Source organism: Oncorhynchus mykiss, chromosome 6 (assembly GCF_057628025.1).
Source record: "Oncorhynchus mykiss isolate SJ-2025 chromosome 6, ASM5762802v1, whole genome shotgun sequence".
Lineage (NCBI taxonomy): Eukaryota > Metazoa > Chordata > Actinopteri > Salmoniformes > Salmonidae > Oncorhynchus > Oncorhynchus mykiss.
Genome location: NC_143027.1, coordinates 64,618,012 through 64,637,927, shown reverse-complemented (window position 1 = coordinate 64,637,927; position 19,916 = coordinate 64,618,012). Strand labels below are relative to the sequence as shown.

Here is a 19,916-nt window from a genome sequence, read left to right as displayed (position 1 = left end):
ATCGTTGAGTCTGTTTTAGGTAGGGCTTTGTAAGCTATGGGGAGTAACAGTGTTACGTTAGGCCTTTTTGAAATGTGTAACACTCGGTCTTCCTATTAACTTTCAAATGTGGGGTTCCAAACTCCCCAGGCCTGTGATACTGAGCTTCGAAAAAGCTAACACCAACACATTTATAATGAGTAGAAACATTTCCAACAATGGTACCCAACAATGGTACTGTAGTATGTAGTACTCCAGAAAATGTCTTCCCTTTCAAAACGCTCATTCAAGTTCCACTACTTCATAAAACGAAGTCCACAAAAATAGGCAATCACATCAACTAGAGTTTGCAAGAGAGCACGTGTAAAGTCTTTCTTTATGTTGTATGTCTTGTGATTATAAGAATGGAAGTCGGGGCATCTGTCGGAACTTTATTGAAACCATTGCAGGGATCCATACATTCTTGTTCACGAGCTCAGTAGCTCAACTAGTGCACGAGTAAAACATGAAATGGAATACTGAGTGTGTCAGTCATCAACATAATGAAAATGTGGAGTTGACAAATAGTCATGTCCACTACATTAAACTACAGCATGCAAGGAGTGAGTAGACAAGACAGATATTGTAAGATCAACAGTCCACATGTAATGTGTGGCTTGAAAATAGATTGCAGCTTGCCATTGTTAAATGTACTGACAACAGCCTGTCTATGTGTGTGGTCTGGTACACGGCTTCTGCTTTAGGCCCTTCAGTTGCTGCGTCTGAGAACAAAAACCACAGAGAACGTCAGGTCCACATCCTTCATTGTGACAGGACATGTAGATGGAAGCTATGTGTGAAGAGACCCCAAGTCTTATTTAGATTCCTGTGTTCATCATTATACATTTTCACTTCAGTGCTTCTCTGTAAACAGCATTGCGGGTGAAATACTATGAGACAGAGGTCATGGCTAAAAAGAGGAATGTGACTGACTAGGTCTACATCTGGACAGGTTTTCTATACAAACAGCCTCTTACACCTCTCATGATCAGAAATAACACCCCCAACAGAGAAACTTCAAACTTACTACCTGACTTTCATGAAAATCCCCAAACTATACCAAAGTTCCCTGTGTCCCATATTTCAAGACATTGAACTCACCATGTTTGGACAGTAGTAACTAACAGCCACTACAGTCAGTAGAAGTAGCACCACAACAGCTGAATTCATCAATCGGATTACATTGACAAGTCTCACGTCATGTGCAGCCTCTGAAATACAGAGTGGATGGATTCATTCACATTTTTTGTCAATTTCTTTGGTCTCTTAACATCTTCCTTTCATATAGTGCAAAAGTTTTAAGCTATACATTCTCACCATTAACCTGAAGAAAGGCTGAATTATTTCCATATAATTTCCTGCCTGTATAATCCAGGGGTTTTGATTGCAGATCAAGCACACAACTGTAGTTGCCTGTGTCATTGTTAATAACACTTTTAATTGTAAAAGTTGCCTCCATCAGATTCACATCAAACTCCTCCATCTGAACAGCAGTGCCGTTCTTGCAGAGGTAAGAGTGACTGGTCATTTCTATTCTCTGGGGGGTTCTAATAATAGTACATTGGAAATCCACATCCTCTCCCTCTCTTACAGTGCTTGAGCCCGAAAGTGATATGTCTGCAGGGAGAATCCGGTCTGCATGAGGTGGAAAAGAGAGAAATAGGAAAGGTGTGTTTGCAGTCACATTGAAATATGCGTATCAAAAATATTTGAAAGTATTTTGTAGGAGCCGTTTTGGCCTGTTTATGTGTTGTGTGTATGTTCTGTCAAGGGTTATTTTTTACTTGTTTTGTACACTAGAGGGCACTATATGATGGGGTCATGGGTCACTGGTCACATGTGCATATAGGTAGCAGAGGTGACCAGGAAGGGTTAACACAGGTGAGAGGAGAGAACATACAGTTGTTACTGTTTCACAGATATAGCTTAAAGAATGCATGCCTCTGCAACCTTTCTATAGGAATATGAGTTTTTGAGCTATTTATATTTTATATGCGCAATAAATGGGAACTTCACCCAAAAAGAGTAACGTTTGGAAAGCTGATTTTTTTTGGTGGACGTGTTATGGACAGCTCTCTCCTGTGCTCGTGGCATGTCATAGGAAATCGCCACTACATGTATTGTATCCATATGTTCAATATTTCTAACAACAATAACATATCCAGAGAGTAAAAAGATCCTTACCCATCACCTGGATGGAAAGTGAATTATCTCCTTTTCCTTGCGCTTCAGAGAGTGGATATTGGGTTTTAGAGAACACACAGCTGTAATTGCCACTCTGTTGGCTAGTTACACTTTTCATGGTGAAAAGGGTATCATATTTTTCACATTTGTCCACATACACTGCAACCCCATCCAAACACAAGTACACATGTACCACTTCTGTTTCATCCTTGTGCCCAAATGTACTACATTTTAGTACTAGGTCACTGTCCTCCATTATTCTTGTTTCTGTCCCATAGATCTTTGCTGGAAAAATGTCCTTAACTAATATTTTAAAAAAGGAAAAGTAGTGAAACATACATGTACAGTATTTTAGTGTACCATATTATATTGAAAACATCATTCCTGTTGGTTATTTAAAGGTGCTACACATAGGTTATAAAGAAAAAAAACATTGGCATTGTAATTTCATAATATATCTGCAGCCAATAGTGGAATGATACTGTTTCACAGTATTAATTACACGTCAGTGTTGTGATTGGCTGTGATATTTGCCTATTGATTCCTCACGCCAGAGCGGCATGTGTTGTCAAGCTGGGAAAGCTGTTCTGATTTTGTGGCTGTGTAGACCGAAACTGCTGTTTGAGGCTGGTGGACCAAGACCGAAACAAACTTGTTTTGGTCCAAAAGCTTCAAACAGCTATAAACATTTTATTTTTGGTTTATTAAAAGTATATTTCACAGCGATTCAGATGGTACAATGATTACGTACACCATTCATTGCTTGTTTTGTCACAAACTGAAACTGAGCGAACAGTGTAGAATTATAGCAACCAGGAAATGCGCAATTGCCGCTAGAAACAGCCACAAAGTCAGAACAGCTTTCCCGATTTGACAACAGACAGCAGAACAAAATCAATAGGCCAATATCACAGCCAATCACAACACTGGTGGGGAAGTAATACTGTGAAACACCATCATTACACTATTAGCGGCAGATATATTATGAGCATTTTCGAAAATTAAAATACAAAAATTCAACAACAAAAAATCCTATGTGTAGCACCTTTAAATTTGAATTCAATCTTAAAAAATGTCAAAAACATACTAGAACCTTTTTTTGTTAACGATAACTACATTAATGAAATAAAGTTGACATACCTTTTGTTTGGGCTATGGCCTCTTTTGACAAGGAACCTTTGATGAGAAAATACATTTGGCAATAAATGGCAAAACGTGAAAGAAATTGAAAGTTAATATTGTTACAAAAATCTGATAAAATAGGTTGTTGTTTGAAATATACTCACCCAGGATAAAGATGAAGATGATCATGGTGTTAAAGTTTTGTTGAAACATTAGATAACTCTCTCTACCTTGTGTATTTGTGGTGTGGACCTAAAGACCAGTTTTCTATCGAGACATACATCTTTACCAAATACGGGCAGAGTGTAGCCTACTGAATGATGTAATTTCCTCATTTGGAGTGAAACTAGATACACTTTCCCCACAGGATGAGGCCAAACGCATCTTTAATTGTGTGACTTTCTGTTCTGCATGACTCAAAACACAGACAACAGGAAGGTTTATAATGAAATACACAATATTTATTACTTGCCTACCAACATACATTCATTGAACAAAATAAATTACATTATGTACAGTTTATTGAACATTTTACCCACCACTCCACCCACAAAACAAAAGGCCTGATTGATATCGACAACAACCTAGTCTGGTAGGTTCAATTAACATTATTTTAAGTTAAATTATAATTGTGTCATGAGCACAGGGAAATTTAGGCATACTGTAGATTACATGTAATAATTGTCAAGAAAATAGTAGTGTTATTCTGTCAGTGCATCACTACTGTACTGTATGTCATCCAGGAAACAGATCATTTTATGTTTGGACAGTAGTAACTAACATATAATACAGACAAAAGGAGTATGACCACAACAACTGAATTTATCAGTCGGATTACAGTGACCAGTCTCACATCATGTGCAGCTTCTTCATGGACCTCTTGATGAACCTCTTCTGAAATACAGAACAGAAAGACATACGTATTTACGCAGAAGTTGCCATATAGTCAGTATAAACAATTGATTATCCATCCATATACAACACAGAGTAGGTCCTACCTTCTCCCTCCTTGTAGATCTGAATGATGGCTAGATTGACACTTGTTGCGATCACTTGACTGAGTTTGAGTTTTTCTATGATGTGCTGTACACACAGCATTATATGGCTGAGTCCTCTCCTTTTACACCCTTAATGGTGAAAATGGTGTCATCTTCACCTTTCTCCAGCTCTCTTACTCTCATTCCACTTCCATTCTTGCAAAGGTAAAATAGACCTTGCTCAACGGTTTTCTGGTGCCTGCACTTCACATCGACTGTCTTTCCTTCTGTGGGTACTAGCTCCAAAGAGCTTTGCTGGGTAGATATTAGCTTCATCATTGGAGAGTGAAAAATACAATTTATGATTAAAACTTTCAGAAAGTTTCAGAAGTTCCAATGTTTAGAATGAATCTTATCAGACATCAGCTGTACTGTAACAAAATGACAGATTTGACTGTTTGAGTTTTAGAATTCCATTATGTAAGTGTACCTGTCTCTACCAAGTTAACCAGTAAATCTGCATTTAGAAACAAATAGAGATGACAGTTTGTACAACCAGGTTGAATATTGGGGACAATATGTGGCCATAAGTATGCTTTACCTTGTTATTTACCTTATGATCAATATTGTGAAAATACTCACATATTGTGAATAAGATAGGACTCATGGTGTGATCTTCAGCCTGTTGTGATGTTTTCACACGTAACATACTGTGTCTATAACCATGTAGCTATGTGAATTATGGGAAACTGAATAGGGACCGAATTAGAAGCATCTAACCTTCATGCAAAGTTTTATTACAGAGCTTAGGCAGAATCCTAGGCAGCTCATTTTGAAGAAACACATCAGTCCTCTGACCTCATCTTCATTGTTTATGGTGTACACATCAGCAACATTGAAATGTGATTGATACAGTGTAATTAGTGATTAGCCTTGTAGTGCCAGTGTAATTAATGATATATTTGTATGTACGTTGTGGTTGGACTATGTATATGTGGTACATCAGTGGATATGCAAATATAAGTCCATATGTTAATATATGTATTATTTATCACCAGGCTTTCTAGTTGCATAGAAGAAAACACAAAAAACTGTCTGCAAGATTCACGTATTTAAGAATGGCTTATTTTAAACTTCAATGTATCCTTGCATGCTTTAGTGGAGGCTGTAGAATTGGTGACAGCATCACATATTGGTTAGACCAAGTGAGCCCACAGTCTTCCTTGTTATCAAGGGTGATATTCTAAACTGCTGTCCCAACTGAAACTGTGCCTATAAGACGATTGTATTTGTTTCCAGTTCCAATAAAGAAGTACACCACATTCACAGTTCGAGAACATTAAAACATATTTTATGAGGGAGAATACAACAGTATATCCAGCAATAATACTTAATGTGGTACTTTAAAATGACTCCGTTTTTTAAATATCTTCCACTGAAGATTTAATAGAATGCATCGCACATGTCAGGTCACCAGACAATTTGACATCATCGTCAACTTGAACATGCAGGGAGTAGTCCAACGGAAGACACACATTGAATACACAATACATAAAATACATCATTATAGATACTGTAACCACACATGCAGTACTGCTTTGAAATAATGCAGATCTAATCATGATTAAGGCATGTATTGATGACGTCCGGTCTTCTTGCATAACTTGGCATACATATCTTCTGCATCTGGGCCTTGATTTGCTGCATCTGCGTATGAAAAGTCCCCAACATATTATATCTGGTCCGACAAAATCCTTCATCACATTAGATGACAGCTGTGTGTTCATTCTTATATCAGAAATGTTTCAGTTTTCATCCAAGATGAGGTGGGACAATGACATTAAGACAATGATTAAATAGGTTTATCACAGAAGCAACGCTGAATTGGAGAGTGTACACCACAGCTCTGAGGACAAGTTCTCAAGTCTGTATTCTCTGCACAGAGGATATATACCCAGATCATGATGTAAACCATTCTTATCTTGGTTTGCTTTATGTGAAGAAAATGTGACTGAATGCGTCTGTAGTTTCATATGCAAACTACTACTAACCATCAGAAAATACACCATTGACATAGAAAGTGAGACAAGATATTTTCCATGGTCAGATAGATACCGTGAAACAAAACCTGACTCATTCTGCCTGAAGTATGGAAATCCCAAAAATACACCTAACTTACTATTATTACTATTTCAAAATATTGAACTCACCTTGAACACGCACCATAACGTGTTTAATTTTCTGTGTTTCAACCTGAAATATAAAATTACAACAGGCGTGGAAAAGTAAAAGAGGAAGAAATTGAGTGTAGCCCTGTAAGCCTCTATAACTAAGAGTCATTATAATCATTAGTTATCATTAGTCAAAGCTCATTTGGAACTCACAGCTCACCAGAATTTCTTGGTAGGTGATATCCTCTGTTTTGGAGATATGAAGATGGAAGTTAAATATATATCATTAAAACAAGTTATTTAGCAAAAACAATCACCCAAGGCCCTGAAATCTGTTAGATCACCATTCACCCAGTACTGTAAATGTCACAATATAATCATTGAATTTCTATGAAGCTTCATAATATCTAAGCATTTCTCACCCAGGTCATGGTATATCTCAATCTCAACACCTGATTGGAAGATGTTAAAACCGTTAAAATAATTAATTATTTTCACTCAGGGCATGGCATAATATTTCAGTCATGACCATTATCTAAGCATTTCTCACCCAAATGTTGGTACGTTGAATCATTTGCTTGGGAGATTAGAAGATTAAATATCTTATTTTCTTAACAAAGCAATGTATTTAAATATCCTTTTTTTTTTTACCCAATATTGCAAATGTAAGAATGAAAAAACATACCCGTTTTTAATTTACATCATAAGCAGTACATGTTTGTGCAGCATCATATTATCTAAACATTTCTCACCCAGATTCTGGTACTCCTCCTCACCTGTTTGGGGGATAAGATTCAAAATATATTTTAAAATAAGAAATGTTTTAAAGCAAGGCACTGAAACTAAATTAATGATGAATTACTTAGTATCAGCATCAGTATTTTAAAACACACATTTAATTTAAAGCATAATTAATGCAGCTAACCATTATCCAAACAAACAAATAAAGGTTATCTTACTGGCCTCACTGTCACAGGCAAATTCATCACTGAGAAATAAACAAGATACAGATTATTATACATTGGTTGTTGTTGTTAGATTGTCATATTACATTAAATATGAATCTAATTCATATACACCTTTTATATAGAAGCAGCACACTTTACATTATTGTTTTTGTAACACCTTTGTGTTTCTCCATTGCTTCATTGCAGTAGAAATACAGAATGTAGTCTGTGACATGTATATTCAAAGAAACTAATACGAATAGATACAAATAAATCATTTTGATATAATTAAGTAAAATGTCAAATATACATGATTTTCCTACCTGGATTCTTCCTCCACGTTTGACGTTCCGTCTAAGACAAAGAAATATCTCAGAATGTGAAATAAATGTTCATTCATAGAACAATAGTTTTATCGGAAAGCTTAAAAAAACATACCGTCACCCTCCCCTGTCATTGGCGCATCGTTCTCCTCCTGTTGTGGTGTTCTGGAGGAAATATACATGTGAACCGTTCAATCATTATACATTATCATGCTAAACAAACTAGCTATGAACATGTAATGAAAACTATACGCTTACCTTCCACAATAACATTGTAACGCTCCTGTCATGAAAGAAATGTAACATTATTGGTTAAACTCAAGCTAACTATCATAACAATGATATTGGAACGGCTCCAGATAGTGCATTCAATCCAGATACGGAATGTATTAGTTTGATCAACATTATTCTATATGAATTAGACCTGTATATCCAGAGTAATGTCCATGTTAAATGGCCTGACCTTGTTTAATGAACAGCCACCATATGCCCACTATCAGTGATAAGACCAGAAGAAAACAGACGCAGAACACGAGTGTGATTAAGTGACTCCAGGACACTGGAAAGCAAAACAGGTATGTTGTTAAACATCTCACTTCTATAGTAACAACGTACTGCAACCATGAACCATCAACAATGATCGTTTAATAACAAAACTAGTTACCTATGAAGTGACGATATTATTTAAATATAGAAGTATTTAGAGAAACACCATACATTCTTACCATTAACCTGTAGAAATACTGCATTATTTCCATATAATGTTCTGTCTTCATCTTTGAGGGTTTTTGATTGCAGATCAATCACACAACTGTAGTTACCTGCGTCATTCTTATTAAAACTTTTAATCGTAAAAGTTGCCTCCGTGCTCTTTACGTCAAACACCTGGATCTGAACAACAGAGCCATACTTGCAGAGGTAAGCGTGAACTAAGTCACTGATATTTTTTGTTTGAAAACTTGGGCCTGAGATTGTACACTTAAACTCCACACCATCTCCCTTTCTCACAGTTCTTGAGCCTGCAAGTGATATGTCTGCAGGGAGTATACGGTCTGTATCAGCAGGAAGAGACAGGAATCATGTAAGGTATAAAATATTGCAGTCACATTGAAATATACATGTATCAACAACATTGAAAAGGATAGTATATCCATATACACTGAGTGTACAAAACATTAAGGACACCTGCTCTTTCCATGACATAGACTGACCAGGTGAATCCAGGTGAAAGCTATGATCCCTTGTTGATATCACTTGTTAATCCATTTCAATCAGTGTAGATGAAGGGGTGGAGACAGGTTAAATAAGGATTTTTAAGCCTTGAGACAATTGAGACATGGATTGTGTATGTGTCCCATTCAGAGGGTGAATAGGCAAGACAAAATATGTAAGTGCCTTTGAAAGGGGTATGGCTGTAGGTGCCAGGCACACCAGTCTGAGTGTGTCAAGAACTGCAACACTGCTGGGGTTTTTCACACTCAACAGTTTGTGTATCAAGAATGGTCCACCACCCAAAGAACATCCAGCCAACCTGACACAACTGTGGGAAGCATTGGAGTCAACATGGACCAGCATCCCTGTGGAACGCTTTCGAAACCTTGTAGAGTCCATGCCCCAACGAATTTAGGATGTTCTGAGGGCAAAAGGTTGTGCAACTTCTAATGTTTTGTCCACTCAATGTGTGTCAAATAATGTCTAAGAGCAATAACATATCCAGACAGTAAAAATATCCTTACCCATCACCTGGATGGAAAGGGAATTATCTCCTTTTCCCTGCACTTCAGAGAGTGGATATTGGGTTTTAGAGAACACACAGCTGTAATTGCCACTCTGTTGGCCAGTAACACTTTTCATGGTGAAAGAGGTGTCTTCTTGTATAACTCTCTTCTGTTCCACTGCAACCCCGTTAATGCACAAGTAAACATATGCCACTTTGTCTTCCTTGCGCCCATGTGTACTACATTTTACCACAAGGTCACTTCCCTCCATTATTGTTCCTGTAGAAGTCCAATAGATCTTTGCTGGAAAAATCTTCTTGGCTAATATTTCAGAAAATAAAAAGTATTTGGCTCATAAAATATCTGCAACATGTAAACCGTTTATGTGTAGAGTATCATATTGTAATTATCTAAAAGAGAGTTCAATCATCTTCAATAATTAATGGACTTTGACCTGCCTGTGGTTTGGACCATGGCCTCTCTTGACAAGGCACCTTAAGAGGAGAAAACACATTCAAAAGACACAACATAGACCAATTTAAATAGCAAAATGTGAAATACATTTGAATTCAATTAAAACTAAATCAATATCAGGTTCATTTTCATAAATATACTCACACAGGATGAGGATGAACATGATCATTGTGTTCAAGTCTTGTTGAAACACTTGTTGGTTGGCTCTTTCTACCTTGTATATTTGTGGTATGGACCTGAAACTAGACAGGGATTATTTTAGTTGAGACATGTTAACTAAGAAGAGTGAATACGAATGACGTCATTTCCTGTATTTGTAGGACTGTCGCAGCTACAGGATATGTTTGCACCATAGACCTGGAGGATGATGGGTATTATTTAACATTGACCATGTGTAACTAAAAAGAACAACAGGTGCACGGAATCAATGATCTCAACTTGCTTTCCTCTCAAATGAAAATATGCTAAATGATTTCATGCTGACTAAAAAACACTGGGACAATTCTTAAGTGTGACCGACAGGGACAGAACGCATGCATGTATACCTGCATGCAATGCAACTCTTCAGGTCTCAGACAAGGATGCTCATCACACAAGTGTGGTCATGGAACCATCGCTGTTCTATAAATGCACTCATCCCCTCAGCCCCCCCACAACCTTCAGGCTTTAGTACGGTCTGTTACAGATCTCCCCCTCAAACTAGTTCACTGAAATGAGCCCTGAGTGAGCTTTAATTCAATCAATCAGCAGGGGGAATGTTATCAGAAGGGATAGAGTACAACGGTATGTGACTGTGCTTCCTGGCTAACATCCAGTTACGATTCAGTGACAACCTGATTACAGTTTACTGACTACAACATACAGCCACAGAAACAACATCGAGAGATTCCTCGTCTGCCCAAATGTGGGATTGAAATGCTCCCCAAAAATCCTCTTTAAAATGTTTCACTCTCTATCATAGATACCACAGGCCATAGATATCTATAACTCATAATTGTGCATTTCCTCCTCTTGTACACCCAACTGTTTTTTGAATGATGGTACAACATAACGAGATCTCAACCACATCCTCCTTATTAACAGAGAGTATAAGTAGTGTCAAGTTAAAGCAGGAGAAATGCTCTTTGGCATAGCGGTAGGATGGTGAGATGAAGACCGTAGCCCAGGCCCCAGACTAATGATGTACTTCATCACCAGGTCTCCATATTGATTGTGGTCCAATAAAGCAGAAGGGGGCCCAGGGCAGAGAGGGGAGGCAGGCAGGGAGCAAGAGAGGCAGGGATGGGAGGCCAGGCTAGGAGGCAGAGAGGCAGGGAGGATGTAACAGGGTTATACCCAACCTCTACATGGTCTTGTTGCTACTGATAATCGCATCTACATCCTGCCTGCCAGCTGGACCTCCAAACTCAATTTTCATAAGGGAGAGAAATATCGATTTGGGAATGCAATGAGTTTACAGGTAGGTTAGCATGTGTTCAGTCCACTGCAGAAGTCACTTCATCCTATGACCATGGGATCATTGCAGACAGACGTTTCTGTTGAAAGAGCCTTTAAAGAGCTGTTTTCAAAGTTGTGTGTGCTTCTCCAGCACAAATAAAAAAACTGAAAATGAAGATACAAAATCTTGTGTCTTTGATTGCAAACATATGGTAAGTGACCTCTGGATCATATTGTGGTCACTTGTAGTAGCAGATAATAACCACATGGTGTCACCCCTCACAGCACAATGAAAATCATTTCAGGTTGCTTTCATAGTTTTTCCACATTCACCCATATGGTGTAATAACGTTACCCATCCTGCATCATAGCCTTTTAATGTTCAACAGTTTGTGATTTCTATGAATAGCTTATCTGTATATTATATGACACCGTGGTTCATTGAAACCTTATTGAGCATTAGAATCAGATTGAAATGGTGCTGTATAGTTGTAGTAAATAAGAACATACAGCATGTGTTTTTAGGAATACATTCATATTTCACAAATAAACAATATCAAAATGACTCGGTGATATTCAACATTTGAAAACATGATATGACTTCAATAAGGTGTGAAATTGACTTGAGATACATGTTATGTACTTTTGGAAAGCCCCCTTTAAGCAGTCATTGCTATGTACATGTTTGGGATCCTTTGGTCCAATAGATGTTCCTTTAGTCACGGTCCTTTTGTTGACGATAGTGTGGTTCTTTGTGCCAGGCATAATCAAGTGACACTATGATGAAGTCATTAACACAAAGCAAACAAAAAAGGGAATGGGTAGGCAGCAGTACGGGAGTTATACGTTGCCATGGTTTCAGAGTCTGGTCCTCAGGAGCTAAGTGATCACTACTACACCACACTTTAAAAATAAGAAACGTATCTACATACTGAGAAGTGACATGGAACAGCTGGCATCAGCTTGCCTTCCTCCATAATCTGGTTCCCTTCCGTTCACAGTATTGGTTCGTCTCAGCTTCTTTGGTCAGCATCACTGGGTGATACACAAAATGACTGTGCATGTATGATTTAAAACACTCAGTCACTGTGTAATTGCTGTGTGTATGAGTGGGTCACATATTGAACAATAGGAGGGGCTGGATAAAGAGCCCAGCGGTCCCCAGGATACACACCAAGATGAACAACCACAGGAATATCCTGTCGATCACCATGGCAACGTACTTCCAGTCATCCTGGACCTGAAAGACAGTTGTCAGAGACACTAAATGGTAGATATAGACCTTGAATATTTTCTTAGCTATTGCGAATGATACACATGTGATTCGTCTCGACTTACCTCCTTGGCTTCGTTCTGTATTCTCATGTTTTCGGCGATATACTTGACACTTTCCATGGCCTCCCTGACCTCCGGTGAGAAGTGAGGGGACAGAGTCTTCAGCCTGCCATCCAGAGACTCTGAGCTGGAGCAGGAGCTTCCACCGCCTCCACAAACCCCCCCAATCCCAGCAGACCCTCCTCCACTGTGGGTCCCCATGCTCCCCACCCCTCCACCCCCTCCTCCCGTCTCAGTAGGCAGCTTGGTGGACCTCTGACGCCAGCAGCAGTTGCAGCGGCCCTCGCGACACAGGAAGCTGGAGCCCGCATTAACCGAGTCACCACCACCATCCCCACCAAGGCTAAGGTTATTGAGGTTGGTGAGCTCCGTGCTGATGAAGAGGCGCTGTCGCTGGGCCAGGCTTGGGAGCACACTGGCAGCCACGGTGGAGACCAGGGCCTGGGGCTTCTGCTGCCCCTGCATGGTTCCTGTGGTGTAGACCACACAGGGCCGTGAGGCTTGGGGCATCAGCTGCTGAACCACCCCCCCAGGCAGCCTCTCAGGGTCCCTCTCCGGCCGGGTCATGAACATGACCCTGGGTAGAAGCCCCAGGAAGACACTGCGCACCCAGCACGGCATGGTGTGGGTCTTGGGCGTGCGGTAGTGCACGTTCAGCACGAACACGGTGATGACAATGGAGAGGGTGACGAAGATCATGGTGAAGAGGAGGTACTCCCCGATGAGGGGGATGACCAGCGACGTAGACGGGATGGTTTCGGTGATGACCAGGAGGAACACAGTGAGGGAGAGGAGGACGGAGATACAGAGGGTGATCTTCTCCCCACAGTCAGAAGGCAAGTAGAAGACCAGCACAGTGAGAAAGGAGATGAGCAGACAAGGGATGATCATGTTGATGGTATAGAAGAGAGGCAGCCGTCTGATGTACAGGGAGTAGGTGATGTCTGTGTAGATCTCCTCACAGCAGTTGTACTTGATGTCATGTTTGTAACCTGGGGCGTTGATAATCGTCCACTCGCCACTCTCCCAGAAGTCATGGAGGTTGATGGTGGAGCCAATCAGAACCAGGTCTATCTTGGCCTTGTCATACGTCCAAGAGCCAAACTTCATGGTGCAGTTCTGGTAGTCGAAGGGGAAGTAGGTAACGTCAATCTTGCAGGAGCTCTTGAAGATGGCCGGAGGGATCCAGGTCACATCCCCATTGTAGCGAAGCAGGGCCTTGGTCTTATCGTCCACCTGGAAATCTCCCACTGCACTGTGGCGCAGAGAGAGAGGGGAGGGGGGAGGAGACAGCGAAAGAAAGAGAGAAAGAAACAGTGGGGGGGAGAGGGAGAGAGATAGAGAGCGGGAGAGAGAGAGAGAGAGAGAGAGAGAGAGACAACAGGGATGGAGGAGGGTGGATGAATCGTTGAAGATTACACTGGAAGGATGTAATATAAACAACAGACTATTGTCACTCAGCTAAATTCATCAGAAAGAAGCCCTGAGGCTCCATCATTTGATAACACTGTCTAATAGACTTTACATGCACGCCATTAAGAATATTTAGTAACTACATAAATGATCTACAGTATATGATGGTGTAATATAAGAAATTAGTGTCATGTCCTGGTTTTGGATCATCTACTCTGTCATTTCAACGTCATCGAAGAAATCCTTGAACTCAGTTATGCACGGCACATATTATTAATGCAATTGCATGGATCAATATTGTTGTGTAGACGTAACTCTTGTTTAACTCACTTATTGTACAGCACGATATCTGGCTTCCATATCCTGCTAGAAGGCACTCGAATGAACTCCACTCCTCCAAAGTTTTTGGGATCCCACCTCAGTTTGTAGTCATTCCAGATCTGAAGAGGTAATAGGTTGTCTCATATCATTAGATAATAGTATTTTATAAAAGCCACACACATTTCAAATTCTACATTCTATATGTTTGATCCATTGACAATTAACGGATGGCCACCTTTTTTGAACCACATATCCACATCTGTGTTTAACCCTCATTCATCTTATACATGACCATCTGTTTGTCAACATACCTAGTATAAAGGACCGTGTGTATATGGTAACAACTCAGTCACAGTCAATACAGCCGAGCCAGTCACAAGAGGGTTGTGAAGAACCACTTAATCGAAAAGTGTGGCCATCCGTTAATTGAATGGTTAATTAGACGAAACAGTTATGGCTTTCCTTTGACCTAAGAGGGAGAATATATAAGTGACACAGTCCTACAGAAGAGAGGTTGTGTCTCCCCTGAGACCTGATCCATGACCTCCAGGTCCACAGCTACTATTTTATCTAATTAACCATTCAATTAAGGATGGCCACGTTTTTCGATTAAGTGGTTCTTCACAACCCTCTTGTGACTGGCTCGGCTGTATTGACTGTGACTGAGTTTTTACCATATACACACGGTCCCTTATACTAGGTATGTTGACAAACAGATGGTCATGTATAAGATGAATGTTAAACACAGATGTGGATATGTGGTTCAGATTAATATGGATCTGGAAACTAGCTCCGGTTCATTTCCCTCAGAATGAGCTCATCCCAGCGTGTATCACGACAATATCAGCAGCACAAACCATGTGACAAAACCAGCAAACCATGCAACAGTACAGTCCCTTGTATTCTCTGTAGCACCACACCATGTGATCATATACTGTGCCCAGTAGGTCAGGTAGATGTAGTGGAGTGATTTGTTTAAACAGTAATTAATATACACATACAGTAGGAGATGGATGAAGATTGTACTTACATGTCTCAGCCACAGGTTTGTCTCCATAATCTGGTTAACTTCATCCTGAGAAACAGAAAAGAAGAATTTACTCTCAGAAGGACAAGTTGACCAGAGGCAAAATGCAGGGGTTCATGAACTGTAGGAATATTTCGGAGTTAGAAAGGGGGCACACTGTCAGGAGAAATCATCTTCCATACAGGATGGCAGGGTGAACAGAGCGTTCTGTCCTGGGTCTAACCCTGGCTGGAGTTACACAGGGAGGAGGACACTATACTGAGAGGAGAGGAACACCTGAGTCCTCCAGCCCAGAGGCATGCCATTGACTATATGATGGCTTCAACCTCTAGGCCCTCAGGCTCCAGGCTGTCTCTCAGGATGTGCTAGTTAGGGCCTGACACTGTCTCAGCTCAGGTGGAAGGGAAGAGGGGGGTATGGAAAAAGAAAAAAAATAGAGAAAGAAGGAGAGAGAGGGAGATTCTCAATTGGGCAAAAGTCTGTCCTTTCCTCAACTCCTCTGTCCTCCTCTCCTCCATGACCAAGAAACCGATAAATGGTTGAGTGGTTGAGGAGAGTGTCAATAGGTTAGTAGGCGAACGGAGAAGTGTCCTCCACTCCTCTATATCCTCCTCTCACAGAGGATACCTTTCGGTGGCTAGTGTGGAAGTGTTTTAGAATCTGTGACACACCCTTTGAATCATCTGCTGTTTTTTTACAAGGAGAAAAGTATCTTCTTATCTATAAAATGTTTTCTACAACCAGCTTAATCAGTTTTGACCACTTTACACATGTATTTAGAGATTCCTCCCCTATAAACGTTATTTGCCTGAGTGGAGAAGGAGAGTCTCATTTCATACAAGCGCATTTGTTTCCATGTTTCCAATTACCCTCTCAATTACCTTTGAGGACGGAGGAGAGGAGGTGAACAAAAACAATTTAGATTTTCCCAGACAGACAGACAGACCAACAGACCGACGGACAAACAGACAGACAGAACCCAGCTCATAACATTAACCATTCATGTGTCCTGATGAGCTCCCAAGAGACACTCCAGGTGTTGGCTCTAAGATGAGGAAGACTGCTGCAGGTCGATACAGTACAGGTGGTTCTGGGGTTGCAGAAACTAGGCCAGCCCTGTATGTCCCTCCAGGCAGACTGTGGAACCAGTGACTGTATATTATTTAAATGAGAGATTATGTCTGAGCCACCTGGAAGAATGGGCGTTTTAAATAAGCTAATAGTCCAAGCTGTAAGTAGACTGAAGTATCCCAGTTGTAGAGGGGTGTGAGGCGTGGGGAGGAAATAATGGTAATCCATCAAAACAGGAAGTTCTTCTGTGCTGTTAAATGGGCTGAGGTCAGGGAAATATGAGAAATACTCTTATCTCTGTGTCATGTTCAGTAAAGAGAGGTTCTGGCTTGGAGCCCAGTTCCTCCAAAGGAAAGCTCTACAGAGGATATTTACTGAAATGAAATCGACTCGTTGTGGTCGTGTTTTATTCCATATTTAACATGAACTTGCTCACAATGTGGAACCATAATAAACACAGATCTTGACAAGACTTGTATCTTGTAGCTTCTATCTGTTACACTAATCACACAGGTTATTCCACTGCTAGTTGTATATGGCCTGATGTAGCACAAAGTGGCCCAAATGTGTTGTTCTTCTATGTTATAAAGTATACACAGGGAGTAAGTTCCTGAGTAATTTTATGTGGCAATACCCAGCACATCAAGATCCCTGTAACATAAGGGTCCAGACAGTATTGTGCTAGAATAATACATCTGTTTATTTGTGAATGACGCCCTTCCTCCCTCCCCTTTTTTGTGTAATTAAAGTAATCCACTCTGGGGCAGTTTGAGGCTGGCGAAACAGCTGCCGCTCTCCTCGTCCAATCTCCTCACAGTGCGCCCGGCCAAAAACAGGCATTAAAACCTGGAGCACTCATTCGAAGTGGCAGTGATTGAGTGAAAGGGGCTGCCTACTCAGAGATGGGAGGAGTGAGGGAAGAGCTGACATTTCCCATCTTCTCTTGGCCAACCACACACCCACGCAACCGTTCGCTGTGACAGGCTCCGTTGGGTCCAGGCTCAGGCTGATATCACCCACTGGCCCCAGAGAGTCTCATTTACAGCAGGACACATCTCAGGTGTCCTGGATAGCACCCAAACCATGAACAACTCTTCACATTGGTCCCTCATATGAGACCATTCACATATAGTTGAGTTTGACCCCTGCATCCTCCCATACAGCTGCTCTCAACATGGGCTTTCATCACCCTGAATCAATGCATATTAATTTAAGAGAATGCACAGAGGCTCTGTGCTCAATACGTTATTTATGGAATGAATTGTTTCTCCCTGTCAGAGCCTGGCCTTTCACAGACTGTACTGTGTGATATATACACTCCACTGGCCGAGAGTGGAACTCTCAAACCCCAGGGAGACATACAGCACAGCAGAGGCACTGAGGACGCAGTCAACATCTCTCTCTCTCTCTCTCTCACCCACACACACGCACGCGCACACACACACACGCGAGCACGCACACACACACACACACACACACACACACGCACACACACACACACACACACACACACACACACACACACACACACACGCTCACACAAACACTCACCACTTTGACCAGCTGGGACATGGACACCTCAAACTGCACGATAACTGGTTCAGACACATTCTCCACTGGGCGGATGTACTGATTGTAGCTGGAGAATATCACTGAGAACAACCTGTGTTCTGCCTCAGAGCAGGAGCCTCCTGAATAAGAGAGGTGGGGGTGGAGGGTTAGACATAGACAGCATCAGTAAAACTTAAAGCACCTGTTGTAGCCTATGGTGAGGCAGTGGACAAGTCATCTTTCAGTATTCATGTTGTAGAGTAGACTGATCCTGAGTGACTAATTATTTTGGCCTTATTTGGTGTTCTCCTTAGCCAATGACAATCCCTCAATTGTCCCTATTTTCTAACTATATATTATATTTTCGTCCCTGAGATGATTCAAAAGGTTGGTTAGTTTATTCGTTTTCAGTTAGACAGTTTTTTCCCAGCTTAGATTGCCAAGCAGGGAGAGTGGCATTATTTTCTTTGAAGGTCAGATTTCATACAGTAGCCTAATGCAAACGACTGAGACAGTAGGTTACCTTGGAATCAAAGATATCACACATCTGAGTGACCGTAGATTTACATCAAATGTCAGCAACATGCTTTGCTAAAATAAATAAATGTACAACCATTTATCAATGGTTTATATATAATGAATGGCACGTACCGTTTAAAATAAAATAAAATAGGTGCGACAAATATGGGAATGGTTTATAACGTTGACGTCTTTGCTGAAAGTATTAGGATATAGCCCATAACGAACAAAATGTCAGTTCTCCTGATTTTGAGGTTCACTAAAAACATCAGGAAACCACACAAATCAGATATTTAAAATGTCTTCTTCTTAATCAATGACATCCACGCCAACAAATGTAAAAAAAACAATAAGCCAATAACTAAAATATAATATTTAATTTATATTAATTGTGACCTTTATAGGCGTTCCAAGTATGGGCTATCCATGCAACAAATACTCCGTTTTATCATTGTCATTATTGGCCATCATTATGTTCGGTATCTGATATTACTTGAATTGAATACAGTATGATTGCACTTAAAGCAACAAGTAGAGGACTCATATCAAGGTAAACTATACACTACTCACCCGACAAATGGGGAAAAAAGAACGAACATGAAAAAATGAAGAAAAATTGGGCGTTCATTGTTAAGGATTGCAGAAAATGAATCCTCAATCTATCAGGACACGGACGACAGAAGGAGGCAGAAGAAGAGAGAAAGTGGGAAGTGGAAGTAATAAAAGCGCGCGGTGCCGACAAGCTGCTACAGATGCTGGGGAGCAACGAGTGAGGGAGGGATTCAGGAGAGGGAGGGTGCGAAACCAGGGTAGTCAATCATAACGTCGCCACTTTAACCCCCACGGCCGGGTAATTTCAGGAATTGGAGTCACCTCGCCATTAGACTGCTTTCATATTCGACGTTTGTATATACTGTATGTATCACTAATAACGAACGTCATGTATTTGATTTCAGGCGTAGGCCTGTAGAATGCAGTCTGTCAACTCAACTGAATCGATAACTGATCGTTCAATTCTATTTGGGTGGGGCTAGGAGACTATTTGGGTGGAGGTATGAGGACGTTACTGGAGTTAAGTTTACAAATTCAAACGACATTTCTTGTTGACAGTGAATTTATTTATTTTATTTTTATTTCACCTTTATTTAACCAGGTAGGCTAGTTGAGAACAAGTTCTCATTTGCAACTGCGACCTGGCCAAGATAAAGCATAGCAGTGTGAACAGACAACACAGAGTTACACATGGAGTAAACAATCAACAAGTCAATAACACAGTAGAAAAAAAGAGAGTCTGTATACATTGTGTGC

At 40.5% G+C, this 19,916-nt stretch overlaps 2 protein-coding genes across 2 annotated transcripts; both read right to left on the bottom strand.

Moving 5' to 3' along the window:
• Window positions 1-5,623: 5,623 nt before the first annotated feature.
• Window positions 5,624-9,854, bottom strand: LOC149983044 (uncharacterized). The gene is made up of 11 exons (XM_090239351.1): window positions 9,479-9,854; window positions 8,468-8,794; window positions 8,206-8,301; window positions 8,001-8,025; window positions 7,858-7,907; window positions 7,743-7,773; window positions 7,432-7,460; window positions 7,225-7,248; window positions 6,895-6,924; window positions 6,693-6,718; window positions 5,624-6,008 (listed from the first exon to the last, which is right to left on the bottom strand). The coding sequence occupies exons 1-11, from the start codon at window positions 9,729-9,731 to the stop codon at window positions 5,916-5,918; spliced, it is 984 nt and encodes a 327-aa protein (XP_090095477.1). The 5' UTR covers window positions 9,732-9,854; the 3' UTR covers window positions 5,624-5,915.
• Window positions 9,855-11,889: 2,035 nt separating this feature from the next.
• On the bottom strand, window positions 11,890-19,373 carry LOC110526344 (neuronal acetylcholine receptor subunit alpha-3). The gene is made up of 6 exons (XM_021607230.3): window positions 19,179-19,373; window positions 18,090-18,229; window positions 15,471-15,515; window positions 14,450-14,559; window positions 12,710-13,961; window positions 11,890-12,611 (listed from the first exon to the last, which is right to left on the bottom strand). The coding sequence occupies exons 1-6, from the start codon at window positions 19,234-19,236 to the stop codon at window positions 12,486-12,488; spliced, it is 1,731 nt and encodes a 576-aa protein (XP_021462905.2). The 5' UTR covers window positions 19,237-19,373; the 3' UTR covers window positions 11,890-12,485.
• Between the last annotated feature and the right edge of the window lie 543 nt (window positions 19,374-19,916).

Bases quoted from the DNA above. Each gene is read 5' to 3' on its own strand.
- LOC149983044 (XM_090239351.1), bottom strand. From the start codon at position 9,731: ATGGAGGGAAGTGACCTTGTGGTAAAATGTAGTACACATGGGCGCAAG. The intron at 8,302-8,467 runs GTAAGAATGTAT...TTTGCTTTCCAG, and splicing joins AGTATTTCTACAGGTTAATG to TGTCCTGGAGTCACTTAATC. The intron at 8,026-8,205 runs GTCAGGCCATTT...CTTTCATGACAG, and splicing joins GTGGCTGTTCATTAAACAAG to GAGCGTTACAATGTTATTGT.
- LOC110526344 (XM_021607230.3), bottom strand. From the start codon at position 19,236: ATGAACGCCCAATTTTTCTTCATTTTTTCATGTTCGTTCTTTTTTCCC. The intron at 18,230-19,178 runs GTGAGTAGTGTA...TCTCTTATTCAG, and splicing joins CTTTTTTCCCCATTTGTCGG to GAGGCTCCTGCTCTGAGGCA. The intron at 14,560-15,470 runs GTAAGTACAATC...TTACCTCTTCAG, and splicing joins CAAACCTGTGGCTGAGACAT to ATCTGGAATGACTACAAACT.